The sequence below is a fragment of the Drosophila elegans genome, unplaced genomic scaffold (genome assembly GCF_018152505.1).
Source record: "Drosophila elegans isolate 14027-0461.03 unplaced genomic scaffold, ASM1815250v1 contig_183, whole genome shotgun sequence".
NCBI lineage: Eukaryota > Metazoa > Arthropoda > Insecta > Diptera > Drosophilidae > Drosophila > Drosophila elegans.
This window is the reverse complement of record NW_024545550.1, coordinates 6,901,433-6,929,029: the sequence shown is the minus strand read 5'-3', so window position 1 is coordinate 6,929,029 and position 27,597 is coordinate 6,901,433. Positions and strand designations below refer to the sequence as shown.

The 27,597-nt window shown below is 39.5% G+C and overlaps 1 protein-coding gene across 2 annotated transcripts in view; it reads right to left on the bottom strand.

Moving 5' to 3' along the window:
• The window catches only part of LOC108144710, a 36,637-nt gene extending 15,547 nt beyond the window's left edge, over positions 1-21,090 (bottom strand). For both annotated transcript variants that reach the window (XM_017269802.2, XM_017269803.2), the window contains exons 1-2: positions 20,246-21,090; positions 515-1,011 (exon numbers count right to left, since the gene is read on the bottom strand). In XM_017269802.2, the coding sequence (XP_017125291.1) occupies positions 515-1,011; positions 20,246-20,360 (612 nt within the window). In that variant the 5' untranslated portion in view covers positions 20,361-21,090. The remainder of the gene's footprint in view (positions 1-514; positions 1,012-20,245) is intronic.
• Between the last annotated feature and the right edge of the window lie 6,507 nt (positions 21,091-27,597).

Below are 27,597 nucleotides of genomic sequence, written 5' to 3'. Positions count from 1 at the left end.
AATATAAAACGCACTTTTTTATTGGAAACGTAGAAATATGCAAACTTTATTGTTTTAAAAAGTACTTGAAGCCCAATAAGAAATGTAAATGTAGTTAAAGAATGGTAAAATGTTAAGAAATCGTTGGATTTGTTTAAGCTATGATATAAATTTTTATGAAATCTTTTTGAAATGGAAAGCTGAAAGTGTTGTTTTATTTTAAATTAATTAAACTCAATAAAACATATCAATTTGAAAAATGTCCCTCTACGTACACAACATAAAGCCAAAAAAGAAATAAAAGTAAACTGAAATAAAGCCGGACTAAAATAATGCGTGGATCGATTTGAGTCTCATCAATTAACATTCAATGCTTTTCCATTTCAATAAGGAGAAAGCTACGCGGTGACAAAGGAAACTGGCACAAAAGTCATCATTATCGTCATAGCCGGAGTCAAACACGGCAACAGTGATGGATTCGCTTTTAATAAAATATTAAAACAATGCAGGGCGGGGCTGGATGGGGCGTACTTACCACCCCCTCGCCGATGTGGTGGACGGTGCAGGGCACGTGGGCGGTGGCTCCGATCTGGGTGGTGACCACCGTCGAGTTCTCCGTGCCGAAGTACATGGGCGTGCCGAAGAGGCTCTCCATGCCGCCGCCCTCGATGCCGTTGGTGGCCTCCAGGTGGTTCTCCACGGGCTCCGGCCGATGTGCCGGAATGGGATAGGGCCCGGCCGTATCCTTGGCCTGGATCCGCGAGTGGGAGTGCGTCTGGAGCGGCGGCTCCTCCTGCAGGTGCGTCGGCGTGGGCTGGCCATCGATCACGTTGTTGGTCGAGTCGAAGCTGCTGATGCTGCTGCCCCCGCCGGATGCGGCACTCTGTTGACTTTGGGCGAACGGCAGTGGCACGGGCACCGGCTCACCGCCCGCCTTCGCCTGTGACATAATTAAATTTTGATTTATATGCCTCACTGACGACGACATCGTCGCCGCTGTGGAGGAGGCCTCGTCCGCCGACGCTGTGTGGTCTGTGGAGGACAGAGCGAAAAAAAGAGGGAGTGACATTTTAAAATGTGTTAATATATGCGCTGTCCGCTGTCTGCTGGCGCCGCAACAGTTTGTCGGATAAACAATAACAGCGTGAAGTCAATTAATTTGAATGAGCACCGAGCGCGTGCGTATACGTAATATTTTACAACGGATTTTCATTAGCCGAGGGGCCCCAGCGAATCTGCATAAAGTGACAGAACTAATTAAGCCCCGACTTTGTCAAGCTTTTGTGGAGTTTGATAGCATACACAAATTTGAAAAGGTCCTTTAGCAAAGATGCACAAATAGCACAAGACAAAAGGTTATATTTGTGAAAAATTATGTTCAAGTCTCCATTTTATTTGCAGTAAAGGGCCCCAATTTAATTAAATGCAATTCGAGAAAGTTCTAACAACATCATTTTGTTCGCAGAAATCTAATTTTTTAAAAAGCAAAGTTATCTCTCAAAATTCTCAAAATATTTTCCTAGATCTGTCAATTAAATTTTTTAAAATCTGCATTTTAGAATTAATCGATTTTCTAAAAATTTCATTGATGATTTCTTGGCTTGCAAAGAAGTGACCTAAGAGCAGCACTTTTAAGCTCATATATTTGCTCACAGATATCCGATTTTGATACAAAATGTATCTCTATTATGTAAAAGCTTTATATAGTAATTGCAAAATAATTTGCTAAATGTAAAGATATCGTAATTAGTTTAATTTAGACCATGTGTTTTGTGGTCCGAGAATGCAATCCTACCATTTTCCTTTCACTAAGGCCTTGTTTCGTGCCCACCGACACAGCCACAACTGAAACACACGGAGACACACCCGCAGAACACCAACCACAGTACATATTATCCATTTCGGTTTGGTTTTATTTGAGCTGCGTAATTTGTGTAAAATTCGTTGGGGCAACGGAATAATATTTCACAATTAAACATAATTGCTTTTGGCAAACATGCTTGGGTCTTGTTTAGCAGCGGCAATTAGGCTGAATTTGCCAGGCTGTAAATTCAATTATGGCGATGCATTTAGGTTCGTTTTTGATTTGATTTCTTGGCCACAAAAGCTGGTGAAAACTGTGATGTTTGGCTTTCAATTGGTCAGCCCAGTTCGTCCGCAGAGACCTGTTTGTCATTGTCCAGGGCTCACAGCGTAAATATTTTATGCCAATCATTGGGAATTTATTGTGTTTGGCCTGACGGTGATTGAATTTACAGACCGAACGAACGAGTGGCCAAGGCAAATGCATCGAATGCATTGAATAATGCAACATTAATTAGTTATGGAATTCGCCTGGGGCACGTTTGCAGTGGAGTTGCCACTTAATTAGCACGTTGCTAAGACGCCAGATATGCCATTTATCGCAATGGTGAAAGGCATTTTAATTGAATCTCTTGCTCTCTGAACTTAAAAGGAATTTTCCCTAAGCCCACTGCACCGAGGTTCGAAAATCAATTTACCCAGCTGTGACACATTCGAACAATCGAGTCAATCAATGCAGCTTCTTCTGATTGACACCTTAGAAATCGTTCGAATTGAGGTGTGAGACAGTGTGTTGCCACAGCAATTTGCAACTGCAGCCACACAACAGCAGAATTTCTGATTCATACAGATCAGCCAGCTTTCGCATTTTGCGCTTTGCGGTTCTTGTATTGTAGAGGTTGTGACCCTAGCCCTATGAATACGAGGAAGCTTGCCAGGAGTTAACACACTCAAAATATAGTTTTTTACTTGGCCTAGGTGAAATATTCCTTCAATTCAAGTATCTATGCTGGCAGAAAAGACAACGTTTTGATTTAAATGTACTATCAGTTGTTATATTATATTGTTTTGCAAATAAACTAAAATACCCCATATTTTAAAACAATATTTTTTAAAAGAGTATTCATATAATATTTTGAAGATTTAAGGGCATATCTTTTAACTTTTTAAACAGAGATAATTTCCGTTAAAAATGTATTTTTAAATCTATACACCCAGAAATAATTGCTAAATTTTAAGAGCAAAATGAGATTTCCATATACAATTAGAAAAAATTTCCATAGGTTATTTTAAGTATAATTTGTTGTTCCAAAGTAGGTCCTGTTTAGGTTATTATTCCTTAAAATAAGGATTTATTTTCCCTGCTTATATTGCGTACCTAAGTAAAGAGCTAACAACTATTTCACTATCAAAATACTAAAAATAATGTTTATCAACAAGTGACCTCAAAATCGCTTGGTCAAGTTAATAAAGATTTTTAAAGTAGAGTTTTATGGGTTGAATGAAAATTTTGCAAGTGCAGTAGCTGTCAGGATTTCTTGTCCTGCACGCACAAAACAAACAAATAACCAGCTCGGGACAATGCGAATGCTATTGCTGCCGCTGCTGATGTTGCTGCTGTTGCTGCTGTTGCTGTTGGTACTGTTGGTGCTGCTGCTTTCAGTGTTGCTGCTGCTCATTGGCACGCACGGCCTGGCCAAAACTGAATCGTGGCATTTTCGTCACGTTCGCACGTGACTGACTACTTGCGACATGCAGCTTTTCCTCAGAGTTTCCCAGCTTTCCCGGTTTTCCGCCCTCCATCTATGCAGTGGCATACGTAAACGTATTCGTAATGGTCGCTGGTGGACCGCAAAACAGCTTCTGAACTAGTTGCCAGTTGTTGTTCGACTGCCGACTGCCTTTGCCCCACTTTTTGCCGTGCAAATTTGCATTCTTTCGATGGTTTGGGCGACTTTGTAATTGAATTTTTACGGCGAGTTGTTGCCCTGCATCCGGTTGCATGATCGCATTTTTCTTGTTTCCGGCGGTTGGGCTTTGGATTTACAATCGCTCCGCATTGTGCAACCGCTGCTAGCTGCGCATTGTCAACAGCAAAAGAAACTCAGACCGATTCCGAAACCAAGCTCAAAAACGCAAACCCTGCAACCGCAAACATGTTGCACCAGGGCCATACAGATAGAACAACATTTTTGGTGGGATTTGGCAACTTTTCATTCTGCGAAACATTTACAATTTCTGTGTGTGTTTGCTAAAGTTTTCATTCGCCACTTTCCCCGCTTCTTGCTCTTCGGGTTTGCTACGACATTTTAATCAAAAGTTCGCTGCAAGCTGAGACCCCTCATCCTCATGCTCATTCTCAGTCCATTCTGCAATCCCGCTGCTCAACTAATATCAATGATTTCTCATGTGCTCGTGTCGACGCCCCACTGTGGCAGTCCTGGAATATTTATGTTGCTTGTGACATCATGGCTTGACATTAATTAAGTTTGCTTGCGCACACACGGCGTATGCGTGATGCCATATGAACGACTACCAAGTCTCGCTTTTAACAAGCGAATTTTGAATCACAATAGATAGGGTTAAGAGCAAATGGGATATGAGAGCTTTTTGTGCTATGGATATTTTAAGGAATTTAAAATTTTAAATATGGTAACAAAAATGCATTAAAATGTTGGATATTAGAATTATTTTTAAAAATACTCATTTCTATAAAACAAAATTCCTTAAAATAATGTTAATATACCAAACTAAGTAACTTTTTAGAATATCTACAAAAATCTACATTGGATTTAAATTTAATTAAAGCCTGGCCAAACCAATAGGTTAAATCGTCCTTGTGTTCTGCAATTTTGCTGTTTAATCGTTTCAATGTCTCTGCTTTGTCATCAATTAAATGAAAGGCTGGTAAAAACATTTGAAAATATCATTATGATAATTGTGCGGGCTAGCAGCATCCTGTGTTGGACTCATTAATTTCATTTGAAATCATATTTAATGCACGAACATTGTGCACATAAATTTCTCTAATTAAAACACAAATAAATGGCGAACACATTTCCGATTGTCCTGCCCAGCAGGATAATTTATTCCATTTCGATCTAACTAAATTTGCGGTGGCAGTTATTTACAACAATTGACACAAATGCGGGCCAACTTTTTACGGCCATCGAGTGCACGGGGACAATTGACCATAAAGCATTGAGGCTTGCAGCCAGCGAATGCGAAAGTTTTAATTAAATATATGGCCGCATGTTGAAATTTAACAATTAGAAGCTGGCTCCCAAGGCCAGCTTCAAAATTTTGCTGCAAATTTTAAAGTAAACTTCAACTTTTTGGGGGGCTAGGAAGTTGGGTTCTTGCTTCATTACAAAACTTTTCCGTTTGCGGATGGCTCGGCGCTTTCTGTTTTTATGGCAAATATTGTTGGTTGCTACAGTCGAAATGTTTGCATTTGACACTTGGCGGTAATTTGTGTGTAAATGCGTCAACTGGCCTCTGACCTCAAGCCCGGGGCTGCAAAAGATTCCCCGGAATATGGGGAGGTTTTCCCCCTCTCTAAAATTTAATTGAAATTCTGGAAAATGGCCCACGCATGGCTGCTTTGTAACTTTGCAACTTCTGGCTGGGCAAAGTTGATCGTCTCGACCAAACGATTCACTTTGCGACTGTCATAATTTTGATGGGCCAAGTGTAAAATCAGATAAGTGCGCCACACACTTGCCGTCGACTATTCGGCCATTTATTTTCGAATAAAGCTTCGACAGGGGCGTGGCAATCATTAATGTCGCGGATCGCAGGAAGAAGGAGCACTAACGCCGAGCGCGAGGCTCTCGTAAAAAGGCATTAAGAGCAAAAGTAAAGTGCCTATTTAAGTTGAGTCATAAAATTGGCTTTCTATCTGGTCGAAAAGCGAAAAGGGAATGGCAGATGCCACGCCGAGAAAGCGCAGAAATAGGGAATGAAGCAGCCATTTTGGGGGAGATTGCAGACTTCCATTTTGGGAGGCATTCTAATTTTATTTATTTTATTTCAATTCGTGTCTAAGTGCTCAAGTTGGGGTTTTCTTTGTGGCGCAATATGCTCCGGCTCACCCCATAAACAGCCAAGTTTTAAATAGTTGCCAGAAGATGAAGCCTAATTGTGGAATCTTTTGAGTTGAGTAGCTACTGTTGTCAGGCACTGTTGGGTTTATATTAGGCGCAGTCACAGCAAATATAGGCACATTCGCCTACACGCACAACGGATTCATAAATTATGACAGCAAAATAAATAAGGTACAAATTCGCCTCAGCGGGTTTTGTATGAGTATCTGCCAAATCCAGCATCCAAAGCCAAGTGAAATCAAGCGGAAAGGCGGCAAACGAGGAAGAAGAGCTCATATAAAAGAGCATAAGTTAAGTGCGGAGTGCTGGGGAATGTTTTTGTGCATAATGAAGATTTATATATATTGAAGAGGGGGCTTCGCCCAATTGCAAGCACGTGCGAATTAGAATGGGAATGCGGTGAGGCATTCTGAGCCAAGAATCCACGGCCTGGTGGGCACTTTGAATAGTCGAACCCTTGGCCACCCAATAAATGTTTAGTATCTGGCAGCGAATGGCAGGGAATGTGGCAAGTACATAAAATTAAATTGTCAACTTCCGTAAAGCGGGGGCATAAACAGAAAACCACTCGCACCCCGGGCGTTTTAGTCGGCTGACCGAAGTGGCATCAAAGTGAAAATATTATTAAACGAAAAATAAAGCAAAGGGAGACAAAGCTTTAGAGAGGGCTGAAGGACATGAAGGACGTGGCCGAAAGAAGGCAACTTTTTGGCAGTCCACTTATTTCGGGCCACCAGACACACTTGACAGCTTCCACAAAGCGACCGACACCGACGGCGCCCAAAACTCCAAGTCGAAATATAAACTGCTGCCTGCGCCGGATGTGGCAAATTTGGTGGCACTACTATACAAGGGACAGAAAAGAAACGAGTCGAGTGTAATCAAAATCGGAATTGAGCTTAGCTACCCTCTAGTCTGAAAATTGGCAAGGGATGTTGTGTATGCACATGAGGTAACTTTAGTTTTTCAGGAAGCAAGCTCGAGCTGGGAAAATAAAAAACTGAATGGGATTTCACGGCTAGTTTGGCTGGCATATTTGGGTTACACTTGGATTTCAGGAAAAGTTTTTATTGAAAAGGGTAGAAGGTTCAAGATTGGTAATTGTACTAAACTGTAAATGCGCTTAAGAGTGTGCTACGATTTTTGCAATAGTAAAACTTCAATAACAATATTTCTTATAGCATACTATCATGCTTACCAGTTAAACTTATTTCTATTTTGATGGAATAAGATAATGCAAATAATAACAAATATATTATTAATTAAAAAAAAGAAATCGTAAAATGTTAATGCTACATTGCTTTAAAAGAACACTTGGTTGAGCAAAATAACAAACATTAGGTGGATAGATTCTTCCGATAAATCTGCGTTGGCTATTTAATTGTCCATTAAGGACACTCGTCAGCTCCAGTGCTATTTGCTTTACAGGATATCATCGAGGTAGCCTCCTTCCCGGCCAGATTCCGCCACTTTCGGCACTTAACTCGACAGCGACGTCACATTTAATGCCCTTGACGTCGTCTATTTAAGTTCAATTTATTTGCGCCCAGGCGGCTAAGCGAATGCCATTGATCGATTCCTGGGAAATGTCCGCTGCCGAGAGCCGAGTGTAAAGCTGCACAAGCGTGTATCCCGAAGGTCCTTTGGTCTGGCCAGCCCCGCATCACCCATCCGCCGCGTTGACACTGGCGTTGACATTGCCGAGATTGGGAAAATCTGGCCACCGCCTTTTATGTTGCTTCTTTACATTTTTCGCCTCCAAATGTTTTTCTGTGAGCTGTCACATTTGTCCCTTATCCATTTTATGCCGCTGACATTTCTCACTAAGCCCAAATGGAAAACGGGCTTAGAGCGCCCTGAAAGGATGTCCGCAAAAAGACATAGAGGATATATCGAATTTAAAATATTTGCCTGATTTGCTTGTGGCCATAATGCTACCAGGTGAGTTTCCTTTGGCAATTAAAGCTGCTCTCTGTCACAAATTGATTTAAATTGCTTTGACAATCACTTGTAGTGTTGGCTCCTACTGATGATTCCATTCGCCATAGCTGTTTGGGCACATTTCAAAGTTTCGAAACTAACTCAACAAATTGAAGTGCACTCATTGGAAAACCATGTTTTATGTGTGCTTGCTTATTGCATAATACACGCTCGATTAAATTGGTACTGCTAATGGAAATCTAATCTGTTCGTAAAACATGCAAATCCACAAGGATGCAAAATTCCCAAATAATTCACTGATACAACTGGTTAGCTGACAAAACATCTTTTGGCAACTTAAAACCTGTCAGTTTGCTGCGTTTGTGTGTGCATTGAATTACTAACATAACAGCTGCAGTGGACGGAAAGTTTACCGCACTGACACACACTGCGTATACGTAATGCGAATTTTACTGAGCATGAGCTCAAAGTTTCCAATTCTGCAGCGTGTACTTGAGTGTTTATATATACTTTTCAGCTATTATTTAAACAAATTGACTTTAATTCAACAGCAGGCGACTTGCACTTTGCATGATTTCCGACCATTAAGAGCAGTCGACTCGCAACCGACTGTCAGGTGGCCCAGGATTGAGACTTGCAGTTGAAATTCTGCAAGTTCGTGCCTCATAAACTAATTGCAGTTGAGTGCGGAAGTTGCTGCTGCAATCATTTCGGCTTGAGACGAAACTTTCATTGGTCGCACACATGAAATGTTGATGGAAATACCCCTGCTAAGCTAACCATTCAAGAAAGGTGCACGGGGAAAAATAAATCTACAAAGTATGATTAAGTTTATGTAAAATTTGAAATTAATATATAGCTTTAAGAAATGGTAATAACATTTATTAACTATATATTTTGTGGCATAAAATATTTTAATTGTAATGACTAAAAACCTAAATAGTTTCTTGTAACAAATAAATTACCCTATTGGGGACCTACAGCATTGATTTCTAAGAAAATAAGCATTTTTTAAAACTTTAATTCTAGTTTTCCCTTTGTGTGACTCTTGGTTCAGAATGCCGCAGCAACACAATCACATTAGGAAAACATTTCATTTTCCGAGGGTAAAGTTTGCTCGACCAACGTCCATTGTTGGCTGCTTTTGACCAACTTCGTGGCGACTTATTTAATTTGTTTTGCTGCCACATACTGAGCGCACCTGAGAGAACTTTGTTGGCTCTAGCCTGATTGCAGGTTGCAGTGGTGATTGAATGCTCTTCTGGCAGCTTAAATATCAAATCAATAGATTACGGGAATTTATGGGAATTTCATTTTTGCGTGTCATAAATCTAATGGCAGCATAATCGCTTATAATTTATAATAGCTGCACATTTATTATTACTCAGCCTGGCATTAATAATGTAAGCGTGGCTAATCAATCAATCGATTTTGGCTAATTTCTGGGAAGGGTAAAATTATCTGTGGAAAATGTCTGCTGTGCTTTTGTAGGCCAAGGACATCGAGGGTCCTAATCCACTTGGGCCAGAAACTTTTCCACTTTCCTGTTTACGGCCACGCCCCCAACTTGCTTCTATGCAAATGTCTGTAGTTCGTTGAAATGAGACCACGGAGATGGCGAAGCTGCAGCTTGGAAAATTGAGAAAATTAATTTCATTTCAAGATTTACTTCTTTGAAATTCTATTTGCGTGGCAGTAAAACACCCCCCGCCCCACCCTTCTGCCGACGGCCATGTACGACAACATTTCAACAAGAGAAAACATTTTTTGTTGCTGCCATTGCTGCCTTGGCCGCGTGGCATAAATTTATGAGCGGCAAAACATTTCCACATGCTGCTCCTGGTTCTGATTCTACTCTTGGCATGCCGGCAAATCTGCGGCAGCAGCAGGAAATATTCAATCTATGCGGCATGTAGGACCAGAATCTGACTCCCAGCTCATTGTTAAAGCAAAGTCAACTGAATAAATGCAAAGCAGGGCAAATGAGCGGGCCTTCCATGCCCTTGCTTTGGATATTGTGATTTTGCTACGAACTTCGCTTGCCCAAATTAAAGGTTATTCATTTGTTTGCATTATAAATATGAAAAATGCGTGGAAGATTTCACGGCTTCAGCATTTATTTTTAGACAAAATATGCAAATACATACAAAGCGATTTTTAGATACTGAAATCTGAGTGAAAAAAAGTTTGCTTTTCTAAATTAAAATTCAAAATGCGTGAAGATTTTACAAATAGGGAATTTTTTGAAGATCAAAAATGCAAAAACATCCTAAGATATTTTACGATATAAAAATCTGAGTTGATTTCTGATTGGTCAAAAATAAATATAAAAATGCGTGGGAGACTTGACGTATTAAGCATTTATTTTAAAAACAAATACGCATATTTATTATAAATGCTTTTTGATACTTAAATTTAGGAACTAGGCGATCTTAGTTGATTTAATACATATTTGACCTGTGCTTAATGGCAAGAGGAATGGTATTTAGTATATTAACCAACCATTTTGCATGGAGTTGTCTCTCAACAAAGCGTGTTGTTTTTTTTTTAACAAAGTCCTTACATTCTTTTATTTCTTCCATATCTGCTTTCATTCAAGAAAATGGTTTGAAAGGGGATTCTCAGCTACGGTCTGAGAAGCTAGTCTTTTATCCTGGTTTGGGGTGTTGTTGGTTGTTGGTATCTCGCTGGCTGCTTGGATACTCGGTTACACAGTATCTAATGACAGAATTTGTTGTCCCAGTCTCAGTCTTGCTGTCATCATCATACTTGCCCTGCTCCTTGTTCTGTTTCGGGTTTTTGTACTCGATCCCAGCCCCCATTTTTGGGTAGTATTTGCGGGGGAAACTCACAGTAGCAGTAACAGTATCATTAGGCAGTCGCTGGCGGCTCTGTGTTAAGCGTTATCATTTGTCCTTGAGCTGGTTCAAATGTGCCCCTCGCTGAGTTCGGGCTTCTGTGGCGGCAGATTCGCGTAAATTGTGCCCGAAAGATTAAAGGCAACACAATGGCAACCACATCCTAGTCAATATGCCCCGACCCTCCACCCTCCAGCCTCCACACATTCACCATCTTGTTGTTTCTTAATTTTTGCTTAGCTGGCAGCCGGCGAAATGTTATCTGCGCCGTTGTGTGCTCATAATTCCGATGTTGTTGGTGCGTCACCCGAGTGAAATTTAAGCAGCCCGCTCATAAATTATACTTGTGGCCCAGGCACTTTCTCTAGCACACAAATATTTGCATACTTTTTGCAAGGGGGGGTGTAGCCGTGGCTAACAAGTCTCAATACGTTCCAGTCCATAATCACAGATCTCGCTGGAGTCCCTCCAATGTTGCGTCACTGAGCCACTGAACCATCGAACGCCCACGCACTCGCAAATGTTCATTGCCAATAATTTCGAGGGCAATTTTCATAAATTAGCATGTCGCTTCTGCCTCTTGTCTCCTCCTCCCCTTTTTGCCAGCCGCCTCCAAAAACTGTCAACTACTTGAACTGTAATCCAAATTGTTACGCAACGACAAACTTAAACATACATATTTATGCAAATACAGTGGTGTGTCGGTAATGGAAAGTTTTAGTGAGTACAAAAAAACTGTTGTTGAATAATGGATGTCAAAACTATTCAAAAAAGTATATTGGTTGAGAAATTTAAAACAATATTTTAAATTTTTCCCACTAAAACTCACTAAAAACTTTATAAATTTTAAAAGTTTAAAAATTTTATTTAGCATATAAATCGGAAATAGTATGTTGTAGTCTTCGGATGTCCACTGTAAAAACCTTAAGCAACTCATGTTAGATAACTTACTGAGCTTTAAACTTTAATTTATGTGGAGCACACTCACTTTTACGCCTGAGGGGTGACAAACAAGGGTTAAGGCCACAATTCAAGAGAAAGTGTAAATTATCGCGGTAATTAGGTAAGACTCATACATGGATAGCTCGTCTTTCGCCCTCCACCCCGCCAACTAAATTTGTAGGCTGTGTGTTTGGGCATTTGGCTTTAGGTCGTTTTGCGCGGCTCATAAATTTATAATTTAATGGAAAACCCACAAAGACCAACCGCAACCTCAACCCGCCAACCGCCAAGTTTTTCAAATATACGAGCAAAAGTTTAATTTGAATTCGAATTTAGCGAAAAAATAATTATGTTGTCGAATTGCCGAGGGTGGTTTTATGTGTAATGAATAGAACCTGATATTTATATTTTTACAGGAAAAGTGGAGGAAAAAGAAGTTGTTGTAAAAAATTAGTTTTTTAAAGATTGTTCATTTAAAAGGAATTCTGATCAATGGATTGATTTGCATAAAATATTTTAGTTGTAGAACACAATCCTATACACAGAGGATTTTTAAAGCATTTGCCAATAAACACTTAATTATCTGATTAGATTATCAAGACGATAATGGAATAAAACAGAGTTACATTTTTAATTTAAATCGCTTATTAATTAAACAATTACAAAAAGACCTAAGAAGCAAGTATTTAATCGTTTAATTTTTTGATGTTTTGTTTGCCCCAAATTTCTTTTTCGAATCCTTTCAATTGACCCTCGCATATCTGGCTGACCGCGTGGGTGTCCTTGACAACTAAACCAGCCGAATGTCCGGCAATTTGCCCCTCCCCCTTTCCCGTGGGGATTGGGAAATTAATTACCGCATCATGGCGCGAAAATGGCTGCGCTAGGCTAATGCCTCAAAAGTCATGTCCAACTTTGTGTGCTGGGCGCGTTGTGCGAACTAAAAAGTTTCTAATTACGACCATGAAACCGGGCTGATGCTGCTAACGCACCTAACAAACCACGTGCGCCCCTTATTTTTTATTCGCCCCGTTGATGTTTAAGTTTTTAATAACATTTGCCACGGTTTTTCGTGTTTCGTGTCTCGTGTTTAGCGCTGCTCCGCTTTTCGTTTTTCAGGGACTTAGGAGCATGTTAATACCGCCAGCTGGCAAGGCAGGATGAAAGCCATGTAAATGGTAATTACACTTAAAGCCATAATCCAGCTTTATACCTAAGACTCGCGCCTCCGTTTCTAAGCTCCGGCTCGAAGGCTTACGGCTGAGAATTACGTTCCGCTAGAGAAGGCGGTTGCGTATAGCCTTTTTTGGGCCAGCCCGCGACTCGATTTAATTTCGGCGAATTTAAGTTCTCAGACAGAGATAAATATTCATATGGGTTAATTATATAAATTGTACAATGATACACAAGGAGAAAGTTTTTGGCAACTTTTAGCAGTTGCGCAACGCTCAAGTCGCCGAAGAAAATCGAAAACGACAAAAGACGGAGAAGTTTCAAGTCGGATTATCCGCATACAAAGCTGTTCGGCTGTTCGGTAATCAGCTGAGCAACTGAGCAACTTAGCTGCACTGAAACAATTTTCCATATGTGCAGGAAAACCTACTGCCAGCTGAGCATAATCCCAACGCCATGGCGTACACTTTATCTCGATGACGCGGTGTCTTACGCATTTGTTTTAAAATGGCGGCTAGGAAGTTGGGACGCCATTTTGCTTTGGCTTTTGGCGTCAATGCGCTCGTTGGCATTTTAAAGGCAGACAGTTTGCTCTAGTTGCCTCGACGCGCAATTACTTATAAACACAGTCCCAAAAATGTATATATATATATATATATATGTCTGTATCTCAATGTGTGCTTGCATATTTCTGGCAAAAGTAACAACTTTTCTTGGCCAAAAAAAAAAGGCGGATGAGAACGAGAATGAGAGCAACAGAAGAAAGTTTTCACTTGAAATTCAAGCAATTGCTTTTGAAAAGTTTCAATTTCTGACAGTGTGTGTGCGAGTTGTAAGGCAAATTCTCTTTATCCTCCACGCGCCAGACCAAAAACGGAAAACAGAGCAGCGCAGAATAAAACGGAATAAAACCGAACCGAGTTAAGTTGGCGAATAAAAAAGAAAGTTGGTTAATGAAATTGTGTCAGCGGGTTCGGCTTGGCCCGCTTGAAAGGCATCAAGAGTGACATAAAACACAAAACGAAATCAAGCGCGCACTTGAGCCAAATTAATTGTCGAAACAACATTTCGTGTCCCTCCAGAATATCGCTACACAGAAAATAAAGCGTTGTAAAATTGGTAAGAAATATGAAATCAATTATTTGATACATATAAACAATATATGTGTTCAGAAAAACATAGTTCTATGATTTTTTTTATGGTACCTGTACCTTAAAGGTCCTCATTAATTAATTAAACTTTGTAAATGGTAAACACAATATACAAATTTAAGTCCTCATTTATTTTCGAATAAAACTATTAAGAAATTTTGAAATTTAGGATTGATTCCGTTTCAGCATTGTATATATATGAGCCATTAAAGTTGAATAAATGGGGTTATTATTATTATTTTTTGTTTCATGGTTACTTTAAAATATTAATCCTCATCTTTTGATAAACTGATAAGAATCCTTGACATATTGATAAGAAAGGTTAAAATTACCAGAATAATGATTTGTATTAAATTGCAACAAATATTTTTTTCTGTGCATTGAGTCCCCTTATTTACGCAACTCTTAACCAGCTCTAAGGTCCTGCTAGCTAAAGTTGTAATTACGCCAGGCGAAAGGCAGCAAGTCACTAAGTTAGCGGAGCACTTGTCGCTTTTTTGCCCCTCAACAAAACCAGCTCGTTAGCCGAATTCTGAAGGGTCGTGGAAAAGGAAAAAGGCCTTTAGATCATAATCAGGCGCTCTCGATACGCGATGATGGGTCGGATTTTCCTGCCTGTGACTCGGGTCCAAGTTTGCGGTTAAAAGCGGGGAAGGAGGGCCGAGAAACAAAGGTAAATCACAAAACCATTTGCATCCACTTTGGCTTCGGTGGGTTGCCAGTGGCCCAGGTAAGTTGACTCCGGCGTGTCTTTAATAGCTATAGCCTGCCATGACTCGTCGTATCCGGACAAGAAACTTGCCTGCCTGGCTGACGAAAAAGCGAAAAAAAAATAGGGCGAGGTGAAAAGTTGCAAATTGGAAAATCAGGAGAGAAGTGGGTCTGCAGCCAAACATCACTGAAAGCCAAGGCTGCTAAGTGCAACTAAAAAGTGTCTGAGTTTTGCAGTTTTGGTTGCAAACTTCTCTTTTTTACATATAGTACACATGTTTCACACAGAGAACATCTTTGATGTATAAAAGTTATGGTTAGTAAAGTAATGAAACTGTATTTTCCTTATAAACAATATTTAATTAGTTAGTGCAGTTTATTAAAAGTTAAAATTTTTTTTTGCGTAGACTGCATTTTTTAGGCTATTGATATAAAAAAATTAAAATCTAATGTAGGCCACTTTGGCGTAATCCTTTTTTAAAATATACTTATAATATTTTTTAAAAATGTCTAAATATTTAATTTAAGACAAATGCAACTGATAATACAATCATATTTTATAATTATTAATATAGCTAGCACCAAATATTTTTTAAGAGCTAAATAACACTTAAATTACTCCAAGTTATATATAAATAAATAAAATACGACCAACAATTGGAAGTTGTTATGTGCTAAACATAAGGAAATGCATCGTTAAGCCCCTTCCATTAGAACTTTGTCACTCATTAAAGATTTCCTTCCTTATAGTTCAGTTTAGTTTCATATTAAAGAGATCCATTTTTGGCTCAGTGAGCTGGCACACATGTGCATGTCTTCGCATTTGCCATTGCCAAAAGGCGGCGCCTCCTTTGAATTATGTGGAATTTACGTGCTTTCAGCGCTTAAAGTGCAGCCATGTGCCCATGTGTGTGTGTGTGAGTGTGTGTGACTGTGTGTGTTGTGTGTATGGGACCATTAGTTTTTGTGCTGATTATTATGGCTGCCACAGCGCAGTGTAAGGATACAGGATGGGATTGAAAAGGATGGTAGGAGGATGGCAGGAGTATGGGTCATGGGTCCACGCTCACGTGGCGCTGCATTTGTAACAGGTGAGCTTTATGGCTCTGTTACCGTTGCATTCAGCGTGTGTGTGAGTGTGTGTGTGTGTGTGTGTGCAAGTGCCCCTGCATGTTTCGTATTAAATTATGCTTGCCAACGCTCTTTCAAGCTGCCCCTTGGCCACATATCCACATGTAGGCCTTGACCCGAGTCACAGGATTCCAAGCAATGAGTCTGATTGCCCCGCCTTCGTCCTTTTTTTGCCCTTTTTGCTCCTTGGTTCCTTTTGGCTGACTCAAAAATTATGATTCTGGCAATGAAGACTTATTGGAAAATGGTTCTTTTTCCCTCTCACTCCGTTTTTACTCCTCCTCGTCAATCATCGCGTGTCATTAACAAATGCATCCTTTATCCCTGTGTGTGAAAAGTCTTTCGCTTTGTCATCCGGCATTGTTTTTCGATTATCTTATTTCTTGCCAAAAAGAGCTCAATTTACTATAAAAGCTCATTTAAGAAATGGACGGGAAATGCGCTATCACTTTGGCAGGATATTTATTTGCAATCAATTTGTCAATCTCAAACTTTCAAATAAAATGCCATGCCAAAATTCTGGCAGCTTTTGTTTTAAGCCACTAACTGTCGTAAAAAATCGCAGTGCCCAAAGTTATTTTAAAAAATTAAATATTAAAATATTTTAACTTATGTGGAAAATATAAGATACAAAATAGTTTATTTTTGATTTAAATTTTAGATATTAAAATGAGTTTTTCATATTTCAAAATAATTAATAAACGCAATGGATGAAAGTCAAAGCGAAAACCATTTAAATTGAGTACGAACTATTTTGACTTACTACGTTTTTTTCAGTTGTGCGCCTTCTCTGTTTTATTTTCGGTTAAAACTTTTACATATCTCAATTAGTTGACAGAGAACATATGCGGAAGCAGTCAACTATTAATTTTATTTGACCAATTTGAGTATGTGGGGCTCCAAAGCCCTTTGCCTCCAACGTTTCGGGCTCCGAAAAAAAGGTCCTGATATCGGTCTTGTGGCAATTAACCAACGCAGCCAAGAAAAAAAACCGAAACAGGCAGATGAGAATGCAGCATAGGTCCTGCGATAGTTAGCCCAATTAACCCACCCTGCCGCAAGTGGCCCACTTATCCCGAGGCAGGCATCAATGGGTTTAACTTTTTGCCCGACTTTCACAGCAATTTCACAATTTCGAACGGAGGTTCTCACTCATACACACACTAGTGGGTGTGGGTGTAGGTGTGGGCCATGAAATTGTCATGCTCTACTAACTATCCTAACTGAACTGAACTGAACTGAGCTGAAACTCTTCGGAACTGCAGCTGCAGCTGCAATATGCGACTGTTTTTCAGCCATTTGAGCCACGTGGTTGGCACACAATGCAGCGTCAGTTTGACTGGGGTGGCAAAAACCAGATTAAATTGAAAACCGGAGTGCAAAACTTTTGATTCGATCTGTCTAATGGAAGACAGGGCAGCATATTGGAAAAGTTCTTTGAAATTAAGTAGACTCTTTCAGCTGATATTCTAATCTAAGGCGGGGCTTAGGAAAGCCAACTCAATTAATTGTATTCCTATCTAAGAACATACTACGAAAAAAAGAATTAAATAAAGTTGAGGTAGAAAATAAGCAAATAAGAAGTTATAAATTAAATTAATATAAACATGTTATAACATGGGTTACTTTAAAATCTATAAATTGAATAAAAACTAGAATAAATTAGTGCGAACAAAAAGGTATTTAATAAGTTAAAATATTTTTAAATTACTTAAATTAACTTAGAATTTTTCTTTTAAAAGCATAAATTTAAGTCTTAGATAAACATAGGATATTATTGTTTACTTATTGTTTGATTTTTAAATGACCACAAGGAGAACAACATTAAAATAAACTTAAGGAAGTTAGTTCTAGTTATAATATTTTAACAATACCACATAATACAATCTCCTACAATCTTTAAGCACTTTTAAATTAAAAATCTAAGCTAGCTGAATGTAGAAATGCAATCTACCTTCTCTTTATTATTCTTAAATGACGACACTAAGAACAACATAAATTTTGAATGACATACCAAATGATTGTTAAACGTCGTGAATAATTGAACAAGTGAATATTTGCACAAGATATTTACATATTTCTGTCGTTTATTTGTCAGGGTCGTTCGATCGTTGCTTTGTTTATGTTTATATTCGCATCCAAAACTCTGTGGAATGGAATTTGCTGACTATCTGCCCATTTTCAGCCCACCAAAGAGACAGGGAGACCACCTGCTTATGCATACAGCCTGCAGTGCAGAGAATTTGGAAAATGTTTTTTCGGTTACATTATGCAAATGTTTTGATCCATTGAGCTGCGGATTTGGGTGCAGCGAAAAATGCATTTTGCTGGCCTTCAAAATCCCATGACTCGATCCACAGACATGCACCGCGGGCATAAATATTGATTTATATGAGCTATATGGTATGGTTGAACATGTATCTAGGCACGTTCATGCGGCTGGCTAAATATTAATGCGCTCTAAATAAAAAGCGGCAGGCGCAGCTGAAATTATTTTTTCATTTTGGCCCTAAGCTGCTGTGCATTCTGCATTTTTATTTCGGCCTCTGTTTATTTCTATTTCTATTTTCAGGTTCGGATCCAGTGTTTGTTTTTTCGTATTTCGTTTTTGTGTTTGTGCATTTTTCATTACAGCATTGACAGTGACAACGACAAATTCAACGGCAGCCGGAGTGTGTGCCCCAAAAGGCATGTGTTGGTGTTTCTGTGTGTGTGTGTGTGGCATGTGGCATGCAACAATGGGTGCGCTAGATAGTCGCCAGTGGCACTCGCAACTGCAGTGGTGTGTGTGTGTCTGCGCCTGAGGCTTCACTGTGTGCAAGTGTGTGTGAAGACGTGGCACTGTTTTTTTTATTCTGTGACGATTTTACGGATGGGAGGGTCCGCCTGCCCCACCTCCTTTCCCCATCGACACATTCCCCTCGGGGGCACGCACAAAATGTGGCACAGCCAGTGTTCTAGTTCCACATATCGGTGCTCTTAGGTATGTGGCCTCAATCACTGGCAAAAATCTAGATTTTAAATCAAGCAATAAGTTGTTGATGTCGAGTGAACGAAAATTAAATCAGAAAAGAAAAAAGATCAAAGTTCCTATTTTTAATATAAATAATAATTCTGTATATAAATATAAAACATTTCTTAGCATAGCTAAGAAATGCCCAAACTTCTAATATTCGAAATGTTAAAAATAAACACAATTTCTAAAAAAAAAAGTCTTTGGGAAAAAGGTCGCTTACATTCTTAAAAATTAATACAATCAATAAGGTCTAATCAGTGTAAATAATTCCTTTTATAGCTTTAATATGATCAGCATTAAGTTCCCAATTTCTAAAGGGTATAATTCATTTAAAGCACAAAATTACCCGATTTAAGAACCCTTCAATCTATTTTTCAGTGCACTTTGTATCCCGATTCTGGCCAATATACAAATTTTCAGCCCCTAGTGTCCCATTGGTCTTAACTAAATAAACCAATAATACCCAGAGAATATTCATTGAAATAACCAGAATATAAGCATATAATTGTGTTTTTCAGTGCACTTTATTACCACAAGTTGGCACACATAAAAATGATCAGCATTAAATCCCTAAAGTGTCATGTGTTTAAACTAAAAACAAAAACAATAATAACCAGATAGCAACAGTGAAATAACTAAAATATTAAATACCCAATTGTATTTTTCAGTGCACTTTTGATCCCATTTTTTGCCTGTTCAATAGGTTTTTTCGCATTCCGCCAAAACGGCAAGTTTGCCCCCTTTCCGATTGGCAGACCAACATTCTGGTGCGCTCTGTCTTATTGCCAGGCGATTTCTGGCTTTGTTGATTGCTTGACAAATTGCCAGCCAACCAGCGAAAGAGAGGGGGATACACAGCACGAAAGAGACGGACGCACAGACGGATGGAGGGGACGGACTGAGACTGAGACTGAGAGACAGACAGTCGCTTTCATTGCGAGTTGTAGACAAGTGTTTCTGGCTGTGCTCCGGGGAGTCAAAGTCCCATTGCTGTTGTTGCGGTGTCAGCCATTGACAGGTGATGCACAGGTGATTTCCGCGCCCATCGCCTGACCTGTCGACTGCACTCGACAGCGCCAATGAAATGTAACAAATTAACGATTTCTCGATTTGCCGATTTCTCGATTTACTCGATTTCTCCTTTGTTGCGGCTTGGCCACATTTCATTTGATAGGGTATCAGCCAATGCATTTTGACAATATATCATGCCTTACAGAACCGCTAATTAAATTATATCGTGTTCGGTGAACACAGCATTGGATGTTTCCCGCAAATTGCTATGAATACGAAATTGAATATCGGTGCATAAAATAAATGTAATTATATGCACCATTATTTTTGCGTACTTTTTACGCTTTGTTTTTATGTCTGTGGGCGTTATTTTGTTTTAGTCAAAAGTCATGATGTTTTTCTGTGCGTGTGTGGGATATTTACCGCAAATGCCGCATGCCGCAATGTATGCTATAATAAAAATATATGCCGTGGGTTTTTGCAGCCTGTCAAGGACACGGCCATGCTTGATGCGATATAATCCACTTGATGCCGGCATTTTGTTGTAGGTGTTGTTGATGTTGCTGTTGCTGCTTCTGCTGTGGTTGTTGCACTTTTTACCGATTTTTGTTGTTGCTGTCAATTGTTTTGCATTTGTGATTCAATTTATCAGCGCTTAAATTTCATTTCATTTGTCACTGCACTTGCCTCTTAATTGGATGACATTGCTTTAATTGAATCGTTTTGCTCCGGTTCTAATTGTTCTTTTGATTCCACCCACTAAACTATTTTGTTTTCTTTTGTTATTTGAAACTTAATTAAATGCATTTTCTGCTTTGATTTATGCACATTTTAAGCGACCACATTGCCAAGCGCCATTTCCAATTAACTTTTGCATGTTTTATTTAAGCGATTTCTTATTGTTTTATTTTCGCTTATGGTCTGACTTTTGTTTTTGGTTTGTAAATCCTTTAGTCACATTTTAGCTGGGCGCACGTGGCTGCCATATGCCAGCATATTCGAAATTCATCATTTATTGTTCTGCAATCAATTGACCACGTTGCGCATACGCCGCGTTGACCGCACAACACCCGCTTGAAAAAAACTCCACCGCACCGAACCCGTTACCGCCGTGGTCAAAGTTCAACTGATTAAGCAGCAGCGTGGGACTTCGCCTGCCAGTCGTCACTGGTGTTGTTGCTGTGCCTTCGGTTGCACGGCTGCTGCTTTTCCAGCTATTCCTGATTTTCCTGCTGCCGCTTTAGCCGCCTGTCTGTTTACTTTACGCTTTCGCACGCGACTGACACGAGGAACCAAGGCAAATCAGGCAACACCAGCAGAAACATCAGCAGCAACATCAGCAGCAGCAGCGGAAAAGTCTGCACAGGCTTCGTGTTTGGGTCTCTCTCTCGTTTTCTTTGAAAAAACTCTTGTTCATATTTTATAGCATCTCTGGTTCGCGTAAAATGTTTGCTTAATTGGTCTTTGGAGGGGAGAAACCAAGACCACCATCAAAAGGGGAATTAAAAGGGTATCGGTGGCTAAATTTGTGCAATTAACTATTTAATTATCTAGTAACATTCTTGTAAACTAATAAAAATTGTTTGCCACCCAAAAAAATATTAATAATATAACAAAAATGAAAGAAGCTCTTGAAAAAAGTATGCATTTGTAAGCATAATTAAATTATAAAAAATACATACTTGCTTTAACTTACAAAAATTAAAAATTGATTTTTAATTTAATTCTTATCTTTTATTTAAAATTTTTTGTTTTAGCTTTAAGCCAGTGAATTTTAATTCTCCAATTTTAATGACTTTAAAGAGTTATAATTAAATATAAAAATAATTTAACTTTACATATTTGTTAATAATATTTGTTTTAACCAATTGCAATATAATTTAATTAAATTATATCCATTTCTAGAGGCCACTTTCAATTTTGTCAATTCTCAGTCAACAGCTGTTTCGATTTTTATAGCAAACATTTCCTGCTTTCTCTCGCTTTCTCTTCCTTGTTCCCTTGTTTTTTGTGCGCATAGTTTGACTCTCTCCGCTCTCTTCCCAACTGCTTTCACCGCTCTCTCGCTTTTGTGCAGCCATAAGCCGAGTGTCGATTGTGCCTTCGTCTCTCGTCTCGATTCGGGCACAAACAAAGCGCCAGCAAACCGCTTTAATTTGGGTTATTGTGCTGAAATTAGTTGGGACCAAGTTTCGGGAAGCCAGCTGGGCCAACTTTCCATTTCAGCCAGCTCACGGTTCTTTGGCCAGATTTGTGCAAACAGAAGAACATTGCATACTTTGGTGCCAGCCAGAAATTCGAGCTGAAGATGGCTAACACGCTTTAGACCTTGTCGAGCACTGAAAGCATTTGCGCGTTGAAGGCGTTATCTTCCCAGCTGGTATGCCGAATTCCGCTTGAGTTCTTTGGCTAACAAGGGAAAGGAGTGCTTAAAGAACCCAGGGGTTTCTAGTGGTTGCCAAAAAAAAAGTTATGAAATTTTATGAGACTGGTGAAAATTTAAATGAATTTTAAAATGTTGAATTCATTGAAATTTAACAAAAATAACACAAGAGCATATTCTGTCTTGTTCTAACAGCTAAATTGTGTAAATAGTTGTGTTGAATACGAATTCATATTAATATTTAAGACAGGGCTATGTTCCATAAGTAAAATTTCAAAAGATGGGCTAGTTTTATATAATTTCCTATTTAAAGTGAAAAAAATTATATTTCTTGTATTTCCACTGGTACATACCGAACCAAAATGACTAAATAATCTTTGCTCTTGGCCAAACTGCTAAACTGGAAAATAATAACCATATATCAGGCAATGAAAACCTGACATCAAACATCAAGTCGAGTATGTTAATTCCCCCACTTTACCCCCGATATCTGGCACACTGACCCACTCAATCTCACTTTCGCCCAGTATCCGTATAAATGGCCGGCAATTTCTGTTGTCGGGGCATACTTACATACTTACGGGAACCCTTACTTTTATTTTATGTACCCGCAGCCGCAGATTGCTGCAGCAGCTTTCATTATCTAAAAACAAGAAAATCACAGACAATCAGTTAACGCTGCTCAAGCAAATAAACTCGTCAGGACCCGCAAAAAAGTGAGAGCGAGAGTGAAAGGCAGGAGAAGGGCAGGAGAAAGGCAGAAGAAATGCTGCAGAGGAAGAATGCCAGACGACGGGCAAGAAGTTTTCCTGCTCGTATGCTCTTCGGCCCGGTATCTGGGTATCTTAAAGCCAAGTCGGGGAAAAAGTTTGCCCGTTCGCCGGTTCCAGTTTGCAGTCAATGGTGCGTCATTATTTTCATTTATTGGCGCAATCAGTCAACGTTTTATTTCCGGAATGTAATTAGGTAAACTGCCAGAGACAAAGGCAAGCACACATTCTCCGGAAATACGCTGACATATGCAGACGGGGGGCGTGGCGAGGACGAGGCGGAGGCGGAGGCGGACGAAGCTGCTGCCAGTGTCCCTTATGGCACAGTAATGCGATAAGTTTGCGCCCAAGCAGGGGCAGCCAGACAGCCCCGGAGTTATAAGGACCCTCGAGTGTGCATCGCCGTGGCCGAGGCCCTGCTCCTTTACACTGCACATAAGGGCCTTATATATTATGGAAATAAAATCGTTAAAATTATATTTCTTAAATATTTTTTAATAATAAGCAAAGCCCTTTCAAAAATATCCTTTCCTTTTTATTATTAATATTTTAGATTTTACTCTTAATATTATCAGATATTTCATTTGAAGCTTAAATAATAAATGCTTCCAACTCCTTTAAGAATTTCCAAAAAAACCAACTTGCATTACACTTTAGAGCATTAAATTATTTATTAATTTTCAATAGGTAAATATTAAAATTTTCTGTAAATTCTGTACATATTTAACTTTAAAATTGTACAGTTTTTTGGTTTGCCTTTTGATCCATTTTAGAGTGCGCATTGAATGTCTTAAAAGTTGATATGAGATTTTTCAAATTCAGCCCATGTATTTAACTGTGTTAGAGGCAATCTTTTACAAATTTGTGGTGTTTTGTGTTAAAGTTGTAAATGAGAAGATGTCAACTAGTTAAAAACTACTTCATTTAATCAATAATCTTTAACTCTTGTTTTGGATAACATACTTCTGGTGTGTAAGGGACATACTTTCAGTGTAAGCTTGACCTCGCTTTTTGCAAGTACTCGCTGAACATATTCCCCAATATATACACGCAATTATTTGCGTATTGGCTGAAGGGCAAATTGCCAGGGGATAGTGGAGCGATGATGGAAAACAACTTCTTCGGTGCTGCGCCAAATTGAAAACAAATGGGCAGGACCAAAAGATAGACTTTGGGTGGGGTGGTGAGAAGGGAAGTGGGGACTAACAAGGGAAAACATCTCAAACCAAATGGTAGTGGAAGTGAAAAACAAGCTGCAGCAACCAGCGAAATTTCAAAAATGTTGTTACCTTCGGATGAGGCATCAGCGTCAGGTAGCTGAAAATGGAAAAGTTTTGGCGCGCGGAGATGAATTGCTGGCTGTGAGCCGACACAATGCCCAGAGAGGCCAGGAAAACTCCACCCCCTTCGGAAATCCCGCAGAAAACCCCAGAATAAGCCAGCAGCTGGCTGTGAATGAAGCGAAGCGTTCCAGATAGAATTTGATCGCAGTAAATTTTTCAATCGACTCGCTAATAAAGGCAATAAATATTCGATTCGCCTCGCTTTCGTTTGCCTCCGTTCCGTTTCGTTTCGTTTCAATTCGATTCGTTTGAAGTATTTGCTTTCTGCTTTTGGCTGGATACAGCACTTCTCTCAATAGTTTCGTATTATGTTTGATAATGCTGCAGCTTCTTTTCTTATCGGCTATTTTCGAGCAACTCAGCTCGCTCCTTTTCAATTTTCCTGCCGCTTTGTTTTGCTTTCCCACTTGTTAGACAGTGCGACAGCGAAAATTTCATTTCGTTTCACTGCATTTCACGTTAAATTCAATTTAACGTGCTGGTATTTTTCACATCTACCTTTCTACCTTTTTATCCCGACCTCGGGCGGCATTATTCCGCCAAACATAGCTCACAATTTCCATCGTTTGCACTGCCATTTTCGCATTTTCCATTTTCCAACAACAGTGTGCATTGTTCACTGCCCCTTGTTCGCAGTAAATAAAAGACGACGCAACAAAGCAGAAATGAAGAAATTCCCCAAAATGGAAATGTGTCACACAATGTCGTTTGGACTATTCTTTCCTTTTTGGCCCAGGTTTTCCTGGGAGCGTGTTAAGGGCATAAATGAGCCACAAAATCGGAATCAAAAGAATTGCAGGACTACAAGGACTATAACTATGGCCGAAACTGCTGACGCAGACGAACTGGAAATAGTTTTACAGCCTCTCATTTTCATTTACATTTTCAGTTTTCAAATGTTTTCCGGGGGCTTCCCGGATTTGAGCGCCACTTAACCAAATTGAATATGGAAATGGATTTTTATTGTAATTTCTCCTGGCCATTGGTATTCTTCAGCCAGATTAGATTATCCAACAGTTGGCCTCATCGATTTCCCTTGGAATTTTCGGCCGCGGCGGCGAACTTTGCCAAAAGTTTATTGAAATATTTAGCCTAGCGGGAACTTAAGTAATAAGTTGCCGAATCAGTAGGCAAAAGATTAAAGTCCAATAAACTAGAGGGGAGGGGCTGGGCTCGAATCGCATACCGTGGAGCGGATAAAACTCTTTTCAAAGAGCGGCGAAAACCACTGGCAAAAATTGCGTTTTCATTGGGAATTACTGGTAAAAGTTTGCCCGCCAGATAGTAATGGGCTTTTAAGTCCTTTGAGCCGCAAATTAAAGTCCCCCCAAGTGCTTCCAGTCACCTTCAGATGTTGCCACAATGGACTGCCGAACTGATTGCTTCTGCAGAAAATTCAGATGCTGATGGCTTCCACTCTTGCTGGATGTCCTTAATTATTTTTTTCCAGCCCGAAACGAGCTGCCAAGCGGCCAATTATCCGCCATAATGCCATGATTTAATTTAAAAACCTGTCACAGAGAGGCATCACCAGTTTTTCCCGCTGACAAAGGAGCGCGAAAAAGGCTTTGTTTCGGCCATATCTTGTTAATTATGCCCAAGGCTGTGGGTTGTGGAAAATGTGTGATGACAATGACACCTCTGCATGTCCGAAACGCACAATTTACGACTTAATCTGCGCTCAACCGGGCTAGGAGCATCTCTTGTCCTTTGTTCGCTGCTTTTTGGCACTGCCAAATGAACGGAGTGCAAAGCCCAGTTTATATCCGCTTAAGTCCTTCATTTCATTATGGCCAGCCAACAAAGGGACAACTGGCTTAGTTTGTGGGCCAGCCCTAACTAGAAAACAATGCAATCGATGCAGTGAAAAGGACTTCTTCGACACATGCCATTAAAGTGCATGCAATCATGGTTCATGCAGGCTAATGCAAAACATCGACAAACAAAGGTAAATTTAAGTTTCCTTTAGCACTTATCAAATAGAATCGTTTAAGCCCCCAACCAATCCATCTGGCAAGTGGAAGTTCATTTCATTGTAGCCGCAATCTTCCTGGCATCTGCTTCTTTTCCATTTCCCAGCTGGCCACAACAAGGCCCGCAAAATGGCAGCAGATCTTAGCAAAAATATGGCCAACAAAAGGGTTCGCTCTCGACTAAGACGAGCAGTTACAGCTCATTTATCATCCGCCTGATTGATATTTCACAATTAATAATTGCTTGTCGTTCGTTCGGCTTGATTGGCATAATTTGAAGCTTCAATTTGGGCATTTTTATCTTTAAGGAAATTTAAAACAGTGCAACTTCAGTTGCAGATTTTACCTAAATATAACTATTTGCTTCGGGGCAACTTAATTTCGGTTAAATGTTATTCAAAACTATTGTTTCATCAAAGCAGTTGATTATTGCATTTAATATAATGTTAAAGTATAATTTTAAACGTAAATTTAAATTTAAGGACTTAAGAGTGGATATTTTAACATTTACCAACATATAAACTTAAAATTGAATTTCTTATACACATACAAATTTTAAGTGTTTGTTTCTTTTTGTTTGTTTAAGCTAGAGAGTTATTAAACTAAAAAGTAAATACTTTTATATACAAAACTTTAATAAAGCTTTTTGTAAGTTCGAGTTGATGAAAGTGTGCCTAGACAAAGTTCGACTACAGATCATTAAAAATATAAAGGATAGACGTTGCATCTCAACTTGCAGCTCCATTTCGACATTCATTGTGGCCCCCTTGAAGGTGCAAAATGCTGCAACTTACCATTTAATCCCGGCTTAAGTAGCCCCCCTTCTTCTTTCACTTGCTCCGTCTCTGCCCCCCCCTCGAAAGTGCCCGGTAAACGTTGCCGCAGACCAGTTGAAATCCCGTCCAGATCCTGGCTGAAGCCGCAATCGAAAGCGCTGCCGCTCTTTGTCTTTTGTTTGCTGATTGCATTACGTCCTCGGAGCTTTTGGCTGGATCTGCTGGAAAATACATACCTCTGTGTATGTAGAGCAAAAGTTTTAAATTAAAAGTCCAATGCCAGCTTATGGAACAGTTTATAGCCGCTTAAGCCGAAGGAAACCATACGGTTACGGCGACTGAATGGAAGTGCGGTGTTTTATAAAATGGATGGAGGAGAAATTTCCACTGCTATGGCGAAACAACGTAATTAGTCGTTGACCAATGCCAGCTATAGTTAAGCGATAGGGAAAATCTAATCTACTGCCTTTAAGCTCCTTTTTTCACACTCCCCTTTTTTTCAATTGCAAATTTCACGAGAATTTGTTGTG